Source organism: Aotus nancymaae, unplaced genomic scaffold, assembly GCF_030222135.1.
Source record: "Aotus nancymaae isolate 86718 unplaced genomic scaffold, 86718_ANA_hifiasm-v0.15.2.pri h1tg000011l, whole genome shotgun sequence".
NCBI lineage: Eukaryota > Metazoa > Chordata > Mammalia > Primates > Aotidae > Aotus > Aotus nancymaae.
Window position 1 is genome coordinate 42069741 of NW_026988422.1, and position 22552 is coordinate 42092292.

Genomic DNA, 22552 nt, shown 5'->3' on the forward strand with positions numbered 1-22552 from the left:
CTAGGCCAGGAGGACCCCGACCAGGTGGTGCTGACGGCAGTGAGAGGCAAACACTCTGATAGAACAGCAGAGTGAGTCTATCCCAGGGCCAGCAGCCCATCGAGCTGAGAGCCTCAGGGGCTGCCAGCATTCCAGGCTGAAGGCCCGTAGCATCTTCTGATCCATGTTTTTATGCTCTCTTAAACAGGTGAGTCTTATTTATTTTATTTTATTTTTTATTTTTATTTTTTTGAGATGGAGTTTTGCTCTTGTTACCCAGGCTGGAGTGCAATGGCGCAATCTCGGCTCACTGCAACTTCCGCCTCCTGGGTTCAGGCAATTCTCCTGCCTCAGCCTCCTGAGTAGCTGGGATTACAGACACGCACCACCATGCCCAGCTAATTTTTAGTATTTTTAGTAGAGACGGGGTTTCACCATGTTGACCAGGATGGTCTCGATCTCTTGACCTCGTGATCCACCCGCCTCGGTCTCCCAAAGTGCTGGGATTACAGGCGTGAGCCACCGCACCCGGCCCCAGGTGAGTCTTATTAATAAACAGGTGTTCTGTATTTACTAATAGCGCAAAAATATACCACGTAGGCAGCTGTTATCCATCTACCACTAATTGCAAACTAAAAGGTATTCACAAGGGAGCCATTGGGACAGAGTAAACCTAATGTTCCTCAACAGTAAACTTAGTATTTCTCAACAAAGGTGGGCATACCATTTGAGGTTAGGAGTTTAAGGCCAGCCTGGCCAACATGGTAAAACCTGTCTCTACCAAAATTACAAAAATTAGCCAGGCATAGAGGCCAGTGCCTATCATCACAGCTACTTGGGAGGCTGAAGCAGGAGTATCCCTTGAACCTGAGAGGCAGAGATTCAGTACAGTGAGCCAAGAGATCACACCACTGCACTCCAGCCTGGGCAACAGGGCTAGATCCTGTCTCAAATTAAAAAAAAAAAAAAAAAAGGAAGAAACACCAAAATAGCAGAAACAACATTTCAATGTGTTAAAAGTAGTTGACTCCCCTAATGTTTGTAAAAGTGTTTTTTAAAGTGTAAGGTACTGCACAAATATAACAATCCTGTTACTCAACTCTTTGATCTGGTTGGGGAAAACGTGTCCATTAATTTGCTTGTAGTCACAGAAAGGACAGCTGTAGGCCAGGTGTGGTGGCTCATGCCTGTAATCCCAGCACTTTGGGAGGCTGAGGTGGGGTGATCACCTGAGGTCAGGAGTTCGAGACCAGCCTGGCCAACATGGTAAAACCTCATCTTTACCAAAAAGACAAAGCCGGGCAGAGTAGCTCACGCCTGTAGTCCTAGCTACTCGGGAGGTTGAGGCACAAGAATCACTTAAACCTGGGAGGCAGAGATGGTGTCACTGCACTCCAGCCCATGTGACAGAGTGAGACTCTGTCTCAAAAAGAAAAAAGAAAAAAAAAAAAAGAAAGGACACCTGTAGCCAACTCCATGTCCCCTCTGATAACCAGAAAACCAAAGGGGACAATTTAAGAAATAAGCTAGAACTGCCCGGGCCTGTGTTACCAGGAAGTCTACTCTATTTTGTTTTGGTAGATATAAGTTTTGGGTTGTTTTAAGTAATTTGCATTCGTGCTGCTAATTCAAACCTAGTCATCTGAAAGCTAAGGTTGGCTAGATGCAGTGGCTCATGCCTGTAACCCCAACATTTTGCAGTTAGGCTGACTCAGAAGGATCGCTTGAGACCAGGAGTTTGAAACCAGCCTAGGCAACATGGGGAGATCACATCTCTGAAGTAAAAAAAAAAAAAAAGGAAGAAGGACCCAAAAGCTATCCATCCTCTAGCTATTCTTCAAGGCTAACTACAAACTTTTAGAAAATATCATCCAGGCACGGTGGCTTATGCCTGCAATCTCAACACTTTAGAAGGCCAAGGTGGGTGGATCACCTGAGGTCAGGAGTTTGAGACCAGCCTGCCCAACATAGTAAAACCCCATCTCTACTAAAAACACAAAAATGAGCCAGGTGTGGTGGTGCGTGCCTGTAGTCCCAGCTACCCAGGAGGCTGAGGTAGGAGAATTGCTTGAACCCAAGAGGCAGAGGTTGCAGTGAGCCGAGATCGCACCATTACACCCCAGACTGGGTGACAGAGCAAGACTCTGTCTCAAAATAATAATAATAATAATGTTAACGATAATGATGATGGAGACTCTCAACTGACATCTCCCAGGTCCAGGGAAACTAAAATGATGTGGTGAGAAACCTACTGTGGAAAACTACCACCCTAGAAAAGAGAAGACACTCTTCATAGAACTAAGGTGATAGGACAGAGCTGGGAAAGACCTCCAGCAGAGCCTGTGAGACAGCACTGATGGCTGTAACAGTGAACCTATTCTTGCCACTGAGCTTTAAAAAAAAAAAAAGTGAATCTATAAGGAGATAGAAGCTCTTTCCTTTTGAAAAGAATAAATTGAGTACCAGGAGAAGGAAGAATATTCCAACAAGTTACGTAACAATGACACTAGGGTGGCAGAAAGAAGATAATTCATAAATCTAACAGTGAGCCAGGTGCAGTGACCTATCCCTGTAATCCCAGTGACTAGGGGGCCTAAGGCAAGAGGATTACATGAGGCCAGGAGTTTGAGATCAGCCTGGGTAACACAGCAAGAGCCCATCTCAGAAAAACAAAGCTCAGTGTGGTGACACTCATCTGTAGTCCCAGCTACTCAGGAGGCTGAAGTGAGAGGATAGACAGCATGAGTCCAGAAGTTCAATGCTTCAGTGAACTATGATCTGCACTGTGGCCTGGGTGACAGAGTGAGACCCTATCTCTAACATATAATGTTCAAAAAGAAAGAAAAAAAATCTACCAGTGGCTCTATAATTACTTCAAAATAAAAAGTTTTCAGAAGTCTTTTACCTGCAGCCAGCACAGTTTCCCATGGCGACACACATTCACTCCTTCTGCTGCCACGCTCAGGACACTCTGCTTCTTGATGTGGAGCATCTGGTAAGAAAAAGAAGGAAAGAAAAACATTTCAGGGAATAAATGTTGGCATGATAACATCATGATTGGCACAATTACAATGGCTACAGTAAACAAAGTGCATAATCTTTGTTAAACTTACAAAATTTGATTAATACAAAACACAGTCTGTTTCTTTTTTTTTCTTTTTTTTTTTTTGAGACAGAGTTTTGCTCTTGTTACCCAGGCTGGAGTGCAATGGTGCGATCTCAGCTCACCACAACCTCCATCTCCTGGGTTCAACCAATTCTGCTGCCTCAGCCTCCCGAGTAGCTGGGACTACAGGCGTGCGCCACCATGCCCAGCTAATTTTTTGTATTTTTAGTAGAGACGGAGTTTCACCATGTTGACCAGGATGGTCTTGATCTCTTGACCTTGTGATCCACCCGCCTCAGCCTCCCAAAGTGCTGGGATTACAGGCGTGAGCCACCGCACCCGGCCCCTAATTTTTGTATTTTTAGCAGAGACAGGGTTTCACCATGTTGACCAGGATGGTCTCGATCTCTTGACCTCGTGATCCACCCGTCTCAGCCTCTCAAAGTGCTGGGATTATAGGCGTGAGCCACTGCACCTGGCCAACACCGTCTGCTTCACATACACACATATATCAGCACTCAACACTTCTGATTCTCATTTTAGTTTTAGGAAAAGTGTTCCACAGCTGGAAAATAAATCGCTCATATACCAAATAACAATAAAAGTTGAAAACTCAGACACCTTTTGTTACTACTGATGAGACAGAGAAAGAATCATAATCTGTTTTTTTTTTTTTTTTTTTAATTGAGGTGGAGTTTCACTCTTGTTGCCCAGGCTAGAGTGCAATGGTATGATCTTGGCTCACTACAACCTCCAACTCTGGGGTTCAAGTGATTGTCCTGACTCAACCTCCCAAGTAGCTGGGATTATAGGTGTGTACCACCATGCCCAGCTAATTTTGTATTTTTAATAGAGAAGGGGTTTCACTATGTTGGTCAGGCTGGTCTTGAACTCCTGATCACAAGTGATCCACTCATCTCGAAGTCCCAAAGAGCTGGAATTACAGGCATGAGCCATTACGCCCGGCCCTGAATTATAATCTTTAAGACAAGATTCCTCATGCAAACTATGGCATGCTGTAACACAGGGCAATTCTGAAAGGAATATATGTGGTGGCTAAGTCTCAGAGTATCCACTGCTCAGAAAGACAGAAACAAGGACTCTTCAGATGCCTTAAAGCCTCAGATTCACTGAATTACTCAAAACTAAAATAGTGGCCAGGTGCAGTGGCTCACCCCTGTAATTCCAGCACTTTGGGAGGCTGAGGCAGGAGGATCGCTTGAGCCCAAGGGTTTGAGGCCAGCCTGAGCAACACAGTGTCTCTATAAAAAATACAAAAAATTATTCAGGCATGGTGGTGCACACCTGAAGTGTAGCCCCAGCTACTCTGGAGGCTAAAGTGGGAAGGTCACTTGAGCCTGGGAGGCTGAGGCTGCGGTGAGCCATGATGATGCACTTCAGCCTGGATGAGAGAGTGAAACTCTGTCAAAAACAAACAAACACAAAAAAACTGAAATAGTGGTACCCCAGGTACACACTCTTGTCCTTTGATTATCTATAATCTTAGCCTATTTCATTATAGAATTCTAAAATCCTTAATCCATAATTCATAAAAATATTTGCATGACACAAGATTCTCCCCATTTTATAGGTAGGTAAATTATTCAAGAACAGAAAGGCACAGTAATTTACACTGGCACAATATCTCCCTTTAGAGAGCATAAAGTGTTCTACATTCTAAGTATCTCTCATCAATGATGAGAAAATAGGACTGAATTTCAGCTTCATTCCCAATCAACAAAAGATGGCTGCAGAAAGGGCAACAAAAGCTGAATTTTCTATTGATGAGAACTCCTAATTACCTCTTCCAACTTCCAGAGCAAAAGCTTTTTTTTTTTGTTTTGTTTTGTTTTTGAGACAGTCTCATGCTGTCCCCCAGGCTGGAGTGCAGATCACAGCTCAATGCAGCATGGAACTCCTGGGCTCAAGCTATCCTCCTATTTTAGCTTCCTGCAGCCTTGACCTCCCAGGCTCAGCTGATCCTCTCACCTCACCCTCCTGGGTAGCTGGAATTACAGACATGTGCCACCATGCCCAGCCAATTTTTTGTATTTTTCTGTAGAGGTAGGGTTTTGCCTTGTTGCCCAGGCTGGTCTCTAACTCCTGGGCTCCAGTGATCTGCCTGCCTTGGCCTCCAAAAGTGCTGGTATTACAGGAGTGAGCCACCATGTCTGGCCACAAGTTCTTTTTTTTTTTTTGAGACGGAGTTTCGCTCTTGTTACCCAGGCTGGAGTGCAATGGCGCGATCTCGGCTCACTGCAACCTCCGCCTCCTGGGTTCAGGCAATTCTCCTGCCTCAGCCTCCTGAGTAGCTGGGATTACAGGCACGTGCCACCATGTCCAGCTAATTTTTTGTATTTTTAGTAGAGACGGGGTTTCACCATGTTGACCAGGATGGTCTCGATCTCTTGACCTCGTGATCCACCCGCCTCAGCCTCCCAAAGTGCTGGGATTACAGGCATGAGCCACCGCGCCCGGCTGGCCATAAGTTCTTATCCTCATTTTTTTCTTATTGTTGTCATGGTCCCTTTAAATAATCTGCTTATACATATATAATTCTTACAGCTCAATGATAAAAATAATTATTACAACTCAATTAAAAAATAGGAAAAGGTTTGGGCACAGTGGCTCATGCCTGTAATCCCAGCACTGAGGAAGGCTGAGGAGGACAGATTGCTTGAGCCTAGGAGTTAGAGACCAGCCTGGGCAACATAGTGAGAGACTGTCTCTACACGAAATACAAAAATTAAAGCTGGGCGTGGTGGCTCACGCCTGTAATCCCAGTACTTCAGGAGGCCAAGGAAGACAGATTGCTTGAGTCCAGGAGTTCAAGACCAGCTTGGGGAACACAGCAAGACCTCATCTCTTAAAAAAAAAAAAATGAGTTGGGCATGGTGGTACATCCCTGTAGTCCCAGTTACTCAGAAGGCTGAGGTGGGAGGATAGCTTAAGATCCTAGGAGGCGGAGGTTGCAGCGAGCCGAGATCGTGCCACTACACTCCAGCCTGGGCTACAAAGTGAGACTGTCTCAAAAGGCAAAGGATCTAAATAGATATTTCTCCAAAGAAGTTATACAAATGACTAGTAAGCTCATAGAAATGTTCAACATCATTAGCCATCAGAGAAATGCAAATCAAAACCACAATAAGATACCACTTCATACCCACTAGGATGGCTATAATCAAAATTACAGATAAGTGTTGGCAAGGATGTGAAGAAATTAGAACCCTCACAGACTTCTGGTAGAAATGTAAAATGGTGCAGCAGCTTTGGAAACAAAGTCTGGTCATTCCTCAAAAAAGTTAAACACAGAATTACCAAATGATCTAGCAATTTCACTCCTAGGTAACTATCCAAAAGAAATAAAAACATCAAGACAAAAACTTGTCCATGAATGTTTATAGTAGCATTATTCACAATAGCCAAAAAGTAGAAACAACCCAAATGTCCATCAAATGATGAATGGATAAATAAAATGTAGTATATCCATACAATGGAATATTATTTGGTGGCTGGTTGTGGTGACTCACGCCTGTAATCCCAGCACTTTGGGAAGCTGAGGCAAGTGGATTGCTCGAGCCCAGTAGTTTGAGGCCAGTCTTGGCAACATAACTAGACATTGTCTCTACAAAAAATATTTAAAAATTAGCTAGGTGTTGTGGCACATGCCTATAGTTCCAACCACCTGAGAGGCTAAGGTGGGAGGACTGCTTGAGCCTAGGAGGTCCAGGCTATAGTGAACTGTGATTCTGTCACTGCATTCCAGCCTGGGTGACAGAGAAAGACCCTGTCTCAAAAAAAAAATTTTTTTAATGTATATGAAATATTATTTGGCAATAAAAAGAAGTGAAGTCCAGGCGCAGTGACTCACACCTATAATCCCAGCACTTTGGGAGGCTGAGGTGGGTGAATCACAAGATCAAGAGTTAAAGACCAGCCTGGCCAAGGTGGTGAAAAAAGAAGTGAAATACTGATAGAAGCTACAATATGGATGAACCTTGAAAACATTATGCTAAGTAAATAAAGCCTGTCAAAAAAACTACTATTTTACTTTATTTTATTTTATTTATTTTGAGACAGAGCTTTGCTCTGTCTTCTGGGCTGGAGTACGGTGGCATGATCTCGGCTCACTATAACCTCCACCTTCTGGCTCAGCCTTCCCAGTAGCTGCAACCACAGGTACCCATCACTACACCTGGCTAATGTTTGTATTTTTAGTAGAGACGGGGTTTCACCATAATGGCCAGGCTGTTTTAGTGGTTGCCAGGGGCTGAGGAGTGATGAATAAGGGGTGTGGGGTTTCTTTCTGGCGTATTGAAAATATTCTAAAATGTATTATGCTGTTTTCCATACAACTCTGTGAATATACTAAAAACAAACAAACTGTTTGTTTAACTAAATAAATTGTATGGCATATGGATATCTCAATAATTTTTTATAAAACTTTTTGTTTTCAAATAATTTTTTAAAATTTATTTTAAAATTTCAAATAATTTTTAAAAAAAATTTTCTGTTCAGTTCAGACTTAGTTAAAAAATAACCTGTTGATAGCTAACTCTCCTTTTAAAAATCCATCCATGGGCCAGGCACAGTGGTTCACGCCTGTAATCCCAGCACTTTGGGAGGCCGAGACAGGCGGGTCACCTGCGCTGAGGAGTTTGAGACCAGCCTGGCCAACATGGTGAAACCCCATTTCTACTACTAAAAATACAAAAATTAGCTGGGTGGTGGTGCGCACCTAGTAATCCCAACTACTTGGGAGGCTGAGGCAAGAGAATCACTCGAATCCAGGAGGCAGAGGTTGTGGTGAGCCAAGACTGGCCTACCAAACTCCTGCCTGGGTCACACGGTGGGACTCCATTTAAAAAAAAAAAGGTCAAGTCAATGATAAAGAAAAAAAAGATGCATCCATGTACACACAAACATAAGTTTGCATCTATACAGAAAGCTCAATGACCTTCCTGAAGCCCATCTGTGAACCACACTACAGGATACTTGCTGCCATTTCTCAAATTAATACATGATTAATAGAGTAATTGCCTAAGTACAGTATCCTACGTGACACTTTTAAAATGTAAGTCAGACTGGACGCGGTGGCTCACACCTGAAATCCCAGCACTTTGGGAGGCCGAGGCAGGCAGATCCTCTGAGGTCGGGAGTTCGAGACCAGCCTGACTAACATGGTAAAAACGCGTCTCTACTAAAAACACAAAATTAGCTAGGCATGGTGGCACATGCCTGTAATCCCACCTACTTGGGAGGCTGAGGCAAGAGAATCACTTAAACCCAGGAGGCAGAGGTTGTAGTGAGCTGAGATCGTACCATTGCACTCCAGCCTGGGCAACAAGATCGAAACTCTGTCTCAAAAAAAAAAAAAAAAAAAATTCTGACTCTTCTCTGAAACTGCCAATGGCTTTCCATGTCACTCAAGTCAAACTCAAAGTCTTTACAATGTCTAGAAAGTCTTAAATGAACTGCCTCCTACCCCCTTCCATCTCCTACCATTCTTCTTCACTGTGGTCCTGTCACACTGACCTCCCTGCTGTTCTTCCACACAAGTCAGGAATATTTCAGCCTCAGGGCCTTTGCACTTGCTAATTCCACTTTTAAGTTCTTCACTTTGATATCTACCTGGCTCCCTTACTTACACAAGTCTTTATTCTAATGTCACTTCCTCAGATATGTTTTCTCTGCCTATCCCACATAAATTAGGACCTCTTTGTCACTCTAGTCCCCATACCATGCTTTCTTTTTTTTCCCCCTTCCCAACCCTCACCATGCTTTATTTTTATTCCCAAAACTTACTGCCACCTAAAATATAATAAATTGTTTATTGTCTTGCATTAGAATATAAGCTCCTTGAGGGCTGGAACTTTGTATTTTCTTGATTATTGTTTACTCCAGATCTCAGAACAGTGCCTGGCATATAGCAGCCACCAAATATTTTCTTGAATAGAAAAAAAATAACAAAAATTTTTTAAGGCATCCATGGGAGAGCAAAAAATCTTATGATAAAGAAATGTATGAGACACAGACATGATACCTACATACAGGTAATACTAGTAATGATTGAAGACAATACTTACTGCAGCACCAAACTTCTGCTGGAACTGATCAATGACTGTGTATGTCACCTCCTCTTCCTCTACAGGACAAAGGTGGCATTAGATCTATTTCTATTCCTCAGCAACAGAATAGCTCTCCCACTAATTTTGGCCATACTCATATATTCCTACTCTATTGCAACTCAAATGTCTAACGTTATTTCATTATCACCTGCATTAGCCCATTACACAGTGAACACTAATTAACATCTTCTTTGTCAAATGAGAGTAAACAAAAGTCCCACCAATTGAACTGTTTATATGTCCTGTGATAATCCAGTAATGTTTCTCTCCTTATAGGTTTATATCTTGAATACTTCAAAGAATACACTATGAGATGGAGTTTCCCTCTTGTCACCCAGGCTGGAGTGCAATGGTGCAATCTCTGCTCACTGCAACCTCTACCTCCTGAGTTCAAGCGATTCTCCCATCTTAGCCTCCTAAGTAGCTGGGATTACAGGGGCCTGCTACCACACCCAGCTAATTTTTGTGTTTTTAGTAGAGACAGGGTTTCACTATGTTACCCAGGCTGGTGTCGAACTCCTGACCTCAGATGATGTGCCTGACTCAGCCTCCCAAAGTGCTGGAATTACAGGTATGAGCCACCGCACCTGGCCAAAATTTTTTAATATTTTCTTTAAATTGAGATGATGTTTCACCATGTTGCCCAGGCAGGACGTGAACTCCTAGGCTCAGGCAATCTGTACAATGCACCCACCTTAGCCCCCTGAAGTGCTGGGATTACAGGCATAAGCCACCATGCCCAGCCTTATTTTATTATTATTTTTTTATAGAGATAGGATCCCATATGTTGCCCAGGCTGGTCTTGAACTCCTGGCCTCAAACAATCCTCCCACCTTGGCCTCCCTAAGTGCTAGAATTACAGGCGTAAGCACTTGTGCCTGGCCTTGTTGTTTTTTTTCTTGAGACAGAGTCTTGCTGTGTCGCCAGGCTAGAGTGCAGTAGCACAATCTCAGCTCACTGCAAACTCCACCTCCTGGGTTCAAGCGATTCTCCTGCCTCAGCCTCCCAAGCAGCTAAGATTATAGGCATACGCCACCATGCCCGGCTAATTTTTATATTTTTAGTAGAGATGGGGTTTCACCATGTTGGCCAGGATGATCTCAATCACTTGACCTCATGATCCAGCAGCCTTGGCCTCCCAAAGTGCCAGGATTACAGGCATGAGACCCCAGCCTGCTTTGTTTTTAATAAAAAACAAACAAACAAAAAACCTCCAAGGGTTCCTCGTCTCACTTCAGAGTAAAAATTTAACTCCCAGTTGGGCATGGTGGCTCATGCCTGTAAACCCAGCACTTTGAGAGGCCAAGATGGATAGATCACTAGATCAGGAGTTTGAGACCTGTCTGGCTAACATGGTGAAACCCCATCTCTACTAAAAATACAAAAAAGGTGTCTCTACTAAAAATACAAAAAAAAAATTTTAAAAATTATTTTTTTTGTATTTTTAGTAGAGACAATACAAAAAAAAATTTAAAAATTTTTTTTTTGTATTTTTAGTAGAGACACCTGTAGTCCCAGCTACTTGGAAGGCTGAGGCAGGAGAATTGCTTGAACCTGGGAGGTGGGGGTTGCAATGAGCTGAGATTCTGCCACTGAACTTCAGCCTGGGTGAAACAGCGAGACTCTGTCTCAAAAAAAAAAAAAAAAAAAAAAATTAGCTGGGTGTGGTGGCACACACGTATAATCCCAGCTACCCAGGAGGCTGAGGTAGGAGAATCACTTGAACCTGGGAGGTAGAGGTTGCAGTGAGCCAAGATCCACCCACTGCACTCCAGCCTGGAGGATGGGATGAGACTCTGTCTCAAAAAATAATAATAATAATTAAAAATTAGCTGGGCATAGTGGCACACATGCCTGTAATCCCAGCTACTCAGGAGGCTGAGGCAGGAGAATCACTTGAACCTGGGAGGTGGAGGTTGCAATGAGCCAAGATCAAGCCACAGCACTCCAGCCTGGGGAACAGAGTGAGACTCTGTCTCCAGAAAAAAAGTTTAAGTCCCCGCAAGGCTCTAAGAACTCCTCTTTGACTCACCTGTTCCATCTCATGTACTGCTTCTCTCCCTGCTCCAGCTGCTCTGATCTCCTTGCTGTTCCTTCAAGATTCTGGTATGTTCCTATCTCAGTGACTTTGTATTTGCTTTTTTTTTCTCCCCAGCCTAAAGCACATTTCCCCAAGATATCCCTAGAGCTTGGTCCGTCGCCTCCTTCAGATCTTTACACAAATACTATCATTTCAGGAAAACTTGTCCTGGATACCCTAAAATTGCAAAACCACCCTCCCTACATATTACTTCTCTTTTATTTTTTTCCTCCTTAGCATTTGGCACTATTACACTATGTATTTTATTTATTTATCTTATTTAGCATCTGTATGCTGCTCAATAAGGGGAGGGATACCATACTTCAGAATCCCCAATAAATGAGTGTGCCCCAATAAATGAGTGCATACACAGTATGAACTCAATTATTAAATTAAAAAATGAATCACAATATTTTATCTTAATTCAGAACCCAGAAGCAATGGCTCAGCTAAGCATTCTATAGAGGTTACACCAACCCTAAACAGTGAAGAGAGTCTAGTTGAATTTGACTGACTTGGTTCAAAAAAAAGGAGAGCCTAGAAAATTCAGAGCCGCTGTACTTACCTGATGGGCTGTACTTGAGGTCATTCAGCAGAGAGGTAGTTGGTGCTTCAGGGGCAGGAGAAACAGACTCACATACATTTAGGACTTCAATTTTCATTTTCTCCATCCCAGTTCTTTCTGCATTTAGACTATCCTTACAAGAAACAACATCCAGATGGACTTGTTCTTTGTTGCTGATGCCACACACAGATTCTGCCACACATTAACATTAAGGGCTGTGGTCCTTCATTAACCAGAGGACCCATTCATCCACTGCTTATTCATCCAATGCTTACATTGATTTGAGGGTGCTATCTAACATGGATGAAAACACACACACACACACACATATATGTGTGTATATATATATATATATATATATTTTTTTTTTTTTTGAGACGGAGTCACACACTGTCACCCAGGTTGGAATACAATGGTGCGATGTGGGCTCACTGCAACCTCCACCTCCTGGATTCACTCGATTCTCCTGCCTCAGCACACTACCACATCCAGCTAATTTTTTGTATTTTTAGTCAGGATGAGGTTTCACTATGTTGGCCAGACTGGCCTCGAACTCCTGACCTCATGATCTGCCCACCTCGGCCTCCCAAAGAACTGGGATTATAGGCATGAGCCACTGCGCCCAGCCTATATATTTCTTCTCGTTTATATTTCCTCATGCCAAGGAATTAAGCAGCTAGTGAATTACAGTTAAGGCTTTCTACTCTAATGTGCACATTTGGGAAACATCATAAGTAAGAAAATGATTCCATCTTACCTAACAGACGATGTATTTTCTCTCACTGAGCTTTGTTCCACTTCATCTAGTAGTTCCACTGTAAAACAACCAAATGGCTTCCAACAGAGTCTCCAATCTGAAATCAATTAACTACTCTGCTACCCACACATCCCCAGTTTAACCATGTACTGCAAACAATAATCAGAAATGAAATGTTAGTCTATAGAGGCTTTTACTGGCCAGCAATAAATACAACAGAAGAAACTAAAGTGTCAAAGACTCTCAATATTATATCCCTACAAAGCTTCTGGGTTATTTAGAAGGATTAGGAACCTTTCTATGTATCTCCTTCACCCTTTTTCTTCTAGGGTAGCTTTGTGGTCATTCAAATTAGTTCTAGACATTTCTTTCCCATTCATCCTAATCTTAATGCACCTTCTCTCACATGGTACACTGTTTGAGGGTTTTCTCTTAAATTATTCACAAATCTGTCCCTAGCACTCTCACAGGCTAGCACATTAATAGTTCAGTGACATGAAAGGTAATGAAGGCTTAAATGGAACTACCAAAAGAATTATGAGAGAAATATTCCATGGAGATCGTGAAATCTTTTTGTTTTTAACCTAATTATGCAGGAAATGTAGAGAAATACTATATTCCACTGATTCTTTTTTTTTTTTTTGAGACGGAGTCTCACTCTGTCACCCAGCCTGGAGTGCAGTGGCCTGATCTGAGCTCACAGCAACCTCTGCCTCCCTGGGTCAAGCGATTCTTGTGCCTCAGCCTCCTAAATAGCTGGGATTACAGGTATGCACCACCATGCCTGGCTAATGTATTCTGTTGATTCTAAGATACACATTTTAAACACCTGAAAACAGTCTGTTGGTTCCCAGACCTATGTAACATGTATTAAGAAAAAATAAATAGAATAAACATCTGAAATTTGATGTGATTACAAGAAAGTTTAATTGACAGCTTCTTTTTCTTTCTTACAATGCAAAAAGGAATAGTGTGCCTTATAATTAATGGCATCTTAGATTCAATGAAGTACATTTAGGTAGTTTTTTTTTTTTGAGACAGAGTCCTGGGCTCTATCTCCAGGCTGGAGTGCAGTGGCGCAATCTAGGCTCACTGCAACCTCCGCCTCCCAGGTTCAAGTGATTCTCCTGCCTCAGTCTCCTGAATAACTGGGACTACAGGTGCACCCCACCACACCCAGCTAATTTTTTTATTTTTAGTAGAGACAGGGCTTCACCATGTTGGCCAGGATGGTCTCCATCTCTTGACCTTGTGGTCTGCCCATCTCAGCCTCCTAAAGTACTAGGATTACAGGCGTAACCTACCGCGCCCAGCCTTATTTAGGTACTTTTCAAGCAAAAAGCCTCTATGTTTCAAATGTCTCTTTTCTCTGAACTATCTAGAAGTATTGAATCTGGGGCAGAGAAAAGGTAAAATTGACTAAAAAAATGCTGATTAGCCATGATTATCCTTCATCTTGACAATTCTTTTTTTTTTTTGAGATGGAATCTTGCTGTGTTGGCAGGCTGGAGTGCAATAGCACAATCTTGGCTCACTGCAACCTCCAACTCCCTGGTTCAAGCGATTCTCCTGCCTCAGCCTCCTGAGTAGCTAGGATTATAGGCACACACCACTACGCCCACCTAATTTTTTATTTATTTTTATTTATTTATTTTTTTTTGAGACGAAGTTTCACTCTTGTTACCCAGGCTGGAGTGCAATGGCGCGATCTTGGCTCACTGCAACCTCCGCCTCCTGGGTTCAGGCAATTCTCCTGCCTCAGCCTTCTGAGTAGCTGGGATTACAGGCATGCTCCACCATGCCCAGCTAATTTTTTTTAATTTTTTAGTAGAGACAGCGTTTCACCACGTTGACCAGGATGGTCTTGATCTCTTGACCTCGTGATCCACCCGCCTCGGCCTCCCAAAGTGCTGGGATTACAGGCGTGAGCCACCGCGCCCGGCCCCACCTAATTTTTATATTTTAGTAGAGACGGGGTTTCACAATGTTGGCCAGGATGGTCTCAATCTCCTGACCTTGTGATCCGCTTGCCTTGTCCTCCCAAAGTGTTGGGATTACAGGCATGAGCCACCGTGCCTGGTAACAATTCTTATTGAAGGTGCTTTTTGGGGAGACTTGTCCATGGTTGATTGGGCACAGAACAAAGAAAGAAATGACTATCATTTGAGCTTAAAAATCATGAACAAAGCCTATAATTCCAGCACTCTGGGAGGCTGAAGCAGGCAGATCACCTGAGGTCAGGAGCTCAAGACCAGCCTGGCCAACATGGAGAAACCCTGTCTCTACTAAAAAAATACAAAAATTGGGTTGGGTGCAGTGGCTCATGCCTATAATCCCAGCACTTTGGAGGCTGAGGGGGCAAATCATTTGAGGTCAGGAGTTTGAGACCAATCTGGCCAACATGGTGAAACCCTGTTTCTACTAAAAATACAAAAAAATTAGCTGGGTGTGGTATGGTGGCACACACCTGTAATCCCAGCTCCTGGGGAGGCTGAGGCAGCAGAATTGCTTGAACCCAGGAGACGGAGATTGCAGTGAGCCAAAACTGTGCCACTACATTCTAGCCTGGGCCAAAGAGTGAGAATCCGTCTCAAAATTTTATATATATACACACACACATACACACATACACAGACACACACACATACAAACATACACAAGTTAGCCAGGCATGGTGGTGGGTGCCTGTAATCCCAGCTACTCAGAAGGCTGAGGCATGAGAATCGCTTGAAACCTGGAGGCAAGGTTTTCAGTGAGCCAAGATCACGCCACTGCACTCCAGCCTGAGTGACAGAACAAGACTCCATCTAAAAAAAAAAAAAAAAAAAGGTATGAACAAAGGCCAAATCCTGGATAAGAATTTAGGAGGCAATGAATTCCATGTGTACAAATCAAAAAGCTGGTCAGCCATCAGCCTTCTCAGTTGGGGAGATGATAGTAGTGATTCCTTCACTTTTCTCTACAAACCCATTCACAGCCTAGCTTTGCTCCAGTCCAGAGCTCTGTTTCACTGCAAAGGCTGATAATGAAAATACAATTAAGATCTCCAACTACCACCACTATCCCTATCATTATAAAAGAGTATTCAAGGGACAGACTGTTCATGACAGCATACTCAATGAGAAAGAATAGTTAGGTAGCTGACCAGACTTACATTACCTGAAGTGGCTCAGAATTGGCAGTCATTAATTTGATGAGATTTTCATTTCCTCCTAAATTCTAGTTTTCTCACAAAGCAAAGCAATCTTTCAAGCAGTAGTAAAGTCTCATTTATAGGAGTCCTTTCCTTTCCTCAAATCTGCCCCAAAGTGAGAAGTACACAGCCCTAAGAGGTCCCAGAACTCTCATTCCTCTGCCCCCTCTACCCAGCTCCTGATCTGTACTCCTCCTTAAAGGGCAGAAGCAGAAAGCTCCTGAGTCCTTGAAAGCAAGACATTTATACCTACTCTTTCAGACAATTGTACCTACTCTTGCTAAATGGTTTGTGCTAGCAGAAATAAAGAATAAGGCTGCTTCCTGCCATTCCAAAGTCCAAAAAGCTCTGAAAACCAAAATTTTGTTGTAACTTTTGGTGGCAGAACTGGATGTGATATGCTATTTATAGTCTGATTTTATTCCACTTAGTATGATTGTCCACTCATTTCTCTGGAGAAATGTGTTGTATTATAGAGTACCGTAGAGTACTGCCCAGACTTTGTGGAAGTGTTATGTAATATGAATATTATATATGCTGTTACATTTTCCAGAAGTCCAGAACAATTCTTGATTCTGAGACATCTGGCTCCAAGGTTTTGGATGAGGAATTGTGAACGGACTGTAAAACGGTAGCATTTTAAATAGCTTGCTTAGCAAGACAATCCCTTCCTGTTCACATTCCTAACTGCCTGCTGGCCCAAGTCACTAGTGATAAGCACCAACAGACCTGACATTGTAAAACCAAAATGATTATAATTCAGTAAGACTATTCTACTCACAGGGTACCCACAGAAACAGTAAGAAAAGGGTCAATTCTCAAATACCAACTTTAAGAATTCATAAGTGAAACATTAAAGGCAAGACAATACCCTATTTCATTTCAAATATTGGAATGAGGCTGGAAATCTCAAGTTTACTACTGCTGGAAATCTCAGTACTAGCATTCAAGGAACATGGGGGTCTCACCATTCACAATCTCATGCCCAAAAAACATCTTCACTCCTGGGACGCTCCGACCTGTCTCCACATTCTTCACTGTTAGAGAAAACAGTTCATTCAGTTAATAACAAATAATAGTTTCCTAAAACTCCATGAAAATATGATGCCTCTCAAAATTTCCCAAGTCTGAGTTTTATTTAAAAAAAATCTCTAAACTATTTTTCCCAAGGAATGAAGAGTCAATAATAAACAAGTAGTATAAAAACAAGCCTTTAAACAAATAGTATAAAAAACAAGGGAAACCCCGTTATGTTTCAGGAGAAACCAAAAAGGATAGTATACAGAATTTAAAATTCTCCTGAGAATATTCTAAGGCCTTTGACTTTTTATTTAATTTTACTCCACTTAACTCCAGAAAAAAAAATTTAAGGCAGCCCACAACTTCTAGTGTCCACACCTGCTTCATGTCATGCTACACACTCAAAAGTATCATCAAGGACAATGATCCAAATCCTGGCTCTCCTATGAGTAGATCAGCAAGTTAGAAGGTTAGGCACCATCTCTACAATGTGCTGTCGTTTTCCTAGATGGAAGTATTCATAGCAGCTGTCTTTTTTCACACCTCTCAGCAATTCAAATAATTGAGTTCCACCCTCACTGTTACACTGAATATATTCTTACCAGGGTCAAAGATCACCAACTACTTATTTGTCAAATCCAAAAAAATGTTTTGCAATCTTATCTTCCTTGACTTTCCTGCAACCTTTGACAATCCTGTTCTCTATTTTCTTTTTAACTCCTGGCCTCAAGTGATCCTCCCACCTCAGCCTCTCAAAGTGCTGGGATTATAGGTGTGAGCGACAGTGCGAGCGGAACCTTCTTTCTTCTTTAGTTGTAAGACACTGTGATTCTTTTCCTATTAATTATCTAGAGCTACCATATTGAGCACCCACTGAGCCAGGCATCATGCTATTTCCTTTTGTTCTCTTATTTATTTATTATTATTATTATTTTTTATAGAGAGATAGGGTTTCACCATGTTGGTCAGGCTGGTCTCGAACCCCTGACCTCGTGATCCACCCGCCTCAGCCCAAAGTACTGGGATTACAGGTGTGAGCCACTGTGCCTGGCTGGCATCATGCTATTTCTCTATACTCAGTTTTCTAGTAACATAATAAGAATTTCATTATCTCAGTTATGGAGGACTCTGAGGCTCTGAGGTTGAATAACTAGCTCAAGGTACCACTGCTAGCAAAAAACAGTCAGGAGTCAAATTCAGGACTCAGTGATTTTAATATGTCTTTTTTTTTTTTTTTTTAACTGACACAGGGTTTTACTCTGTTGCCCAGGCTGGAGTGCAGTGGCATAATCCTAGCTCACTGCAGCCTTGAACACCTGGGCTTAAGTCATCCTTCTCCTTAGCTTTCCGAGTAGATGGGACTACAGGCATGTGCCACCATGCCTGGCTATTTTTCTTTTTTTTTGGTAGAGATTGGGTCTCACTATGTTGCCCAGGCTGGTCTCAAACTCCTGGGCTCAGGCCATCCTCCCACTTCAGCCCCTCAAAAGTTGTAGGATTACAGGTATGAGCCACCCTGCCTGGCAATACACTTTCTTACAACCACTGTTACAGTGGCTTTCTGATTTGCTCCTTCCAGTCTCCATACCTCTGCCTGCCCCTTGTACATTGATGGTCCCCAATGTTTTGTCCCTCATCCTTTTTCCTTCTCTTTGAATGATCATACCCACTTCTTAGTTGTCCTGACATCCATTTTTTCTCCAGCATGAACTATTCTTCTCAGCTTCACTCATATTTTCAACTAAGAATAGACTTACTAAAGATTTTCAAATTGGGCCAGGTGCAGTGGCTCATGCCTGTAAATCCCAGCATTTTGGGAGGCCGAGGCAGGTGGATTACCTGAGGTCGAGAGTTTGAGACCAGCCTGGCCAACATGGCGAAACTCTGCCTCTACTAAAAAATACAAAACTTAGCTGGGTATGGTGGCATGTGCCTGTAATCCCAGCTACTCAGGAGACCAAGGCAGAAGAATCCCTTGAACCTGGGAGGCAGAGGTTACAGTGAGCCAAGATTCCTCCCAAAGTGCTGGGATTACAGGCATGAGCCATCACTCCGGGTCCCTTCCCCATTTTTGACTCCTACTCAACCAGATGGAGTTCCAACACCAATTCCTCCTTTAGAAGATCACTCCACTGTCCTAATTCAAGCACTTCTAGATCCAAATTAGCTGAATTTTTGTGTTTTCATAGCATCCTTTGCATCTTCCTATCAGAGAGGATCTCATACTCCATTATACCTGTTTACCTATCTATCTACTAGAGTAAGTTTTTTTTTTCTTCTTTTAGAGTAAGTTTTTAATTAAAAAAAAGTTTTTTTAGAGATGGGGGTCTTGCTCTGTTGCCCAGGCTGGAGTGCAGTGGCATGCTCATAGCTCACTGGAGCTTCAAACTCCTGGGGTTAAGTGATCCTCCCACTTCAGCTCCAAATACCTGGGACTACAGGTGTGAGCCACCAAGACTGGCTAATTTTTTTAAAAATTGTTTTTTATGCTGGATGTGGTGGCTCACACTTCTAATCACAGCACTTTGGAGGCTGAGTGGGAGAACTGGTTGAGCCCAGGAGTTCAAGACCCTCCTGAGCAACACAGGGAGACCCTATCTCTACAAAAAATTGAAAAAATTTACTCGGCTTGGTGGCACATGCCTGTAGTCCCAGGTATTTAGGAGGTTGAAGCAGGAGAATCACTTGAGCCCAGGAGGTCAAGGTTGCAATGAGCCATGATAGTGTCACTACACTCCAGCCTGAGTGACAGAGTGAGACTCTGTCAAAAAACATTTTTTTTGTTGGGGGCTGGGTGTGATGGCTCATGCCTATAATCCCAGAACTTCGGGAGGCTGAGATGGGAGGATCACTTGAGCCCAGGAGCTGGAGACAATCCTGGGCAACATAGTGAGACTCAATCTCCATCTCAATTTTTTTTTTTTTTTTTTTTTTTGAGATGGAGTTTTGCTGTTGTTGCCCAGGCTGGAGTGCAATGGCATGATCTCGGCCCACTGCAATGTCTGCCTCCCGGGTTCAAGTGATTCTCCTGCCTCAGTCTTCTGAGCAGCTGGGATTACAGGCATGTGCCACCATGCCTGGCTAATTTTTTAAAAATTTTTATTTATTTATTTATTTTCAGTAGAGATGGGGTTTCTCCATGTTGGTCAGGCTGGTCTCGAACTCCCGACCTCAGGTGATCCACCCGCCTCAGCCTCCCAAAGTGCTGGGATTACAGGTGTAAGCCACCGTGTCCTGCTTCCATCTCAATTTTTAAAAAAAGAAAAAAAATTAATTAAAAAAAAAATTTTTTTTTTTTTTGAGACGGAGTTTCGCTCTCGTTACCCAGGCTGGAGTGCAATGGGGCGATCTCGGCTCACCGCAACCTCCGCCTCCTGGGTTCAGGCAATTCTCCTGCCTCAGCCTCCTGAGTAGCTGGGATTACAGACACACACCACCATGCCCAGCTAATTTTTTGTATTTTTAGTAGAGACGGGGTTTCACCATGTTGACCAGGATGGTCTCGATCTCTTGACCTTGTGATCCACCTGCCTCGGCCTCCCAAAGTGCTGGGATTACAGGCGTGAGCCACTGCGCCCGGCCCCCAAATTTTTTTTTTTTACAGATGTGGTTTTGCTATGTTGCCCAGGCTTGTATTAAACTCCTGGCCTCAAGCAATTCTGCCTTACCCTCCGAGATAGCTGGGATTATAGTCTTGACTAAGTTTTTTGAGAACAGGGACCACATTCTTTCTATATGTGTCCCTGGTACCAAGCAGAGTTCCTGAGACACAAAACAATCAATACATGATTACTAAATGAATTAATGTTGCAGAAACCTGTTACAATCCCATCCTAGCCCATAAAAGTCTATTTTAACTTGAAATATGGCTTAATAACATTAACCTATCAAATGCAATTTATACATGTTTCCATGATGAATCCGAAACTTATGATACCAGGAAACTCTATATATTGAAGCTTCCAGATTTCAGACATGGAGGTACTGGGAGGGTGGCACAACCAAAGAGGACATGGAAATTCCATCTCCCTTCCCCCATAAAAAAATGAAACATTAAATCAGAAAAAAATATTAACATAAAACTAGCATTTTGGAGGCCATGGAGAATCACTTAAGCCCAGAAGTTTAAGACCAGCCTGAGCAACACAGGGAGATCCTGTCTCTACAAAAAATAAAGATTAAAAAAATTAGCCAGGTGAGGTGTTGTATAAGTGTAGTCCCAGCTACTCAGGAGGCTGAGGTGGGAGGATCACTTAACCCTGGGTAGTTGAGGCTGCAATGAGCTGTGATCACATGCCATTGCAATCCAGCCTGGGTAGCAGAGCCTGACTTTGTCTTAAAAAAAAAAAAAAAAAAAACAAGATTGCCCTATGTATCTCTTGCATTTGCCTGTTCTTGAGCTTTATCCTTTATGATAAACAGGAATTGAAGCTGGGAGGTGTAGAGACTCTACTGGTGACCATGAGGATAAGAGATGATCACTGACGTGGCAGAGCAGGTGCAAAAGGCACCTGGTCTCTGTTGGTGTCTTTCAGCCATTGCACTATTCTTCAGCTGCCTACCTCTGTACTTTTTGTATGAGAAAAATTAACCTCTTACTGTGTGAACTCATCTGCTGAAGTCAAAAGCAATTCTAACTAATGTGGTGGTTATTTTTAATTTCAAAATGCATATGGAAAGAAATTAAAGGGTCGGGCACAGTGGCTTACATCTGTAATCCCAGCACGTTGGGAGGCTGAGGTGGGCGGATCACCTTAGGTCCTGAGTTTGAGACCAGCCTGGCTAACACAGTGAAACCCTGTCTCTACTAAAAATACAAATATTAGCCAGGCGTGGTGGTAGGCACCTGTAGTCACAGCTACTTGGAAGGCTGAGACAGGAGAACTGCTTGAACCTCGGAGACGGAGGTTTCAGTGAGCCAAGATAGCACCACTGCACTCCAGCCCGGGTGACAAGAGCAAGTGTCCATCTCAGAAAAAAAAAAAAAAGGTGGGGGCTAGGCGTGGTGTCTCATGCCTATAATCCCAGCACTTTGGGAGGCTGAAGTAAAGAGATTACCTGAGATCAGGAGTTTGAGACCAGCCTGCCCAACATGGTGAAACCCTGTCTCTATGAAAAATACAAAAATTAGCCAGGTGTGGTGGCATACACCTGTAATCCCAGCTACTTGGGAGGCTGAAGCAGGAGAATTGCTTGAACCCAGGAGGTGGAGGTTGCGGTGAGCCAAGATCATGCCACTGCACTTCAGATGGGGCGACAGAGCAAGACTCTATCTCAACAACAAAAAACAAATTAAAAAAAAATGTTTTTTTAATTAAAAAAACTTTTTATATTGAAAATTCCCGCTATCATGTCAAAAGTATAGAAGTAGAGACAAACCAGCATATACAGTCACATTATTCTGTTTGGGAAAAACAGTATTCTAACCTTCCTCCCACACCTTCCCTAAAATAGGAATAATGCCACCCTCCCAATTGCTAATGGAGCCCAAACCTATCACTGAAACTCAATCATTAATCTCTTCAAAGGCAGAACATTATGAGAAATAGAACAAGACCTTTCTTCAGGACAACAATCTTGTTAGGGTCAACATGCTGAAGCACACCCTCGAAGATGCCACAGACCAACGTGAGTTTCACCCTTCTCCACAAGATCTGGTTGAGGAAATGATAGTCACTGCTGGGATCCATGCTAATTGATTCCAAAAGCCGTCTTCAAATTACC

General features: G+C 42.8%; 1 protein-coding gene across 2 annotated transcripts in view; it reads right to left on the reverse strand.

The window, feature by feature from the left end:
* EXD1 (exonuclease 3'-5' domain containing 1) overlaps positions 1-22552 on the reverse strand; it is a 35359-nt gene extending 12807 nt beyond the window's left edge. Inside the window, exons 1-6 of one of the 2 annotated variants that reach the window (XM_012462459.2) lie at positions 22386-22552; positions 16777-16845; positions 12616-12673; positions 11859-11986; positions 9172-9230; positions 2885-2971 (exon numbers count right to left, since the gene is read on the reverse strand). In XM_012462459.2, the coding sequence (XP_012317882.1) occupies positions 2885-2971; positions 9172-9230; positions 11859-11986; positions 12616-12673; positions 16777-16845; positions 22386-22518 (534 nt within the window). In that variant the 5' untranslated portion in view covers positions 22519-22552. Of the gene's footprint in view, positions 1-2884; positions 2972-9171; positions 9231-11858; positions 11992-12615; positions 12674-16776; positions 16846-22385 lie in introns of those variants that run through there. The other variant, XM_012462461.2, reaches the window with a different exon arrangement.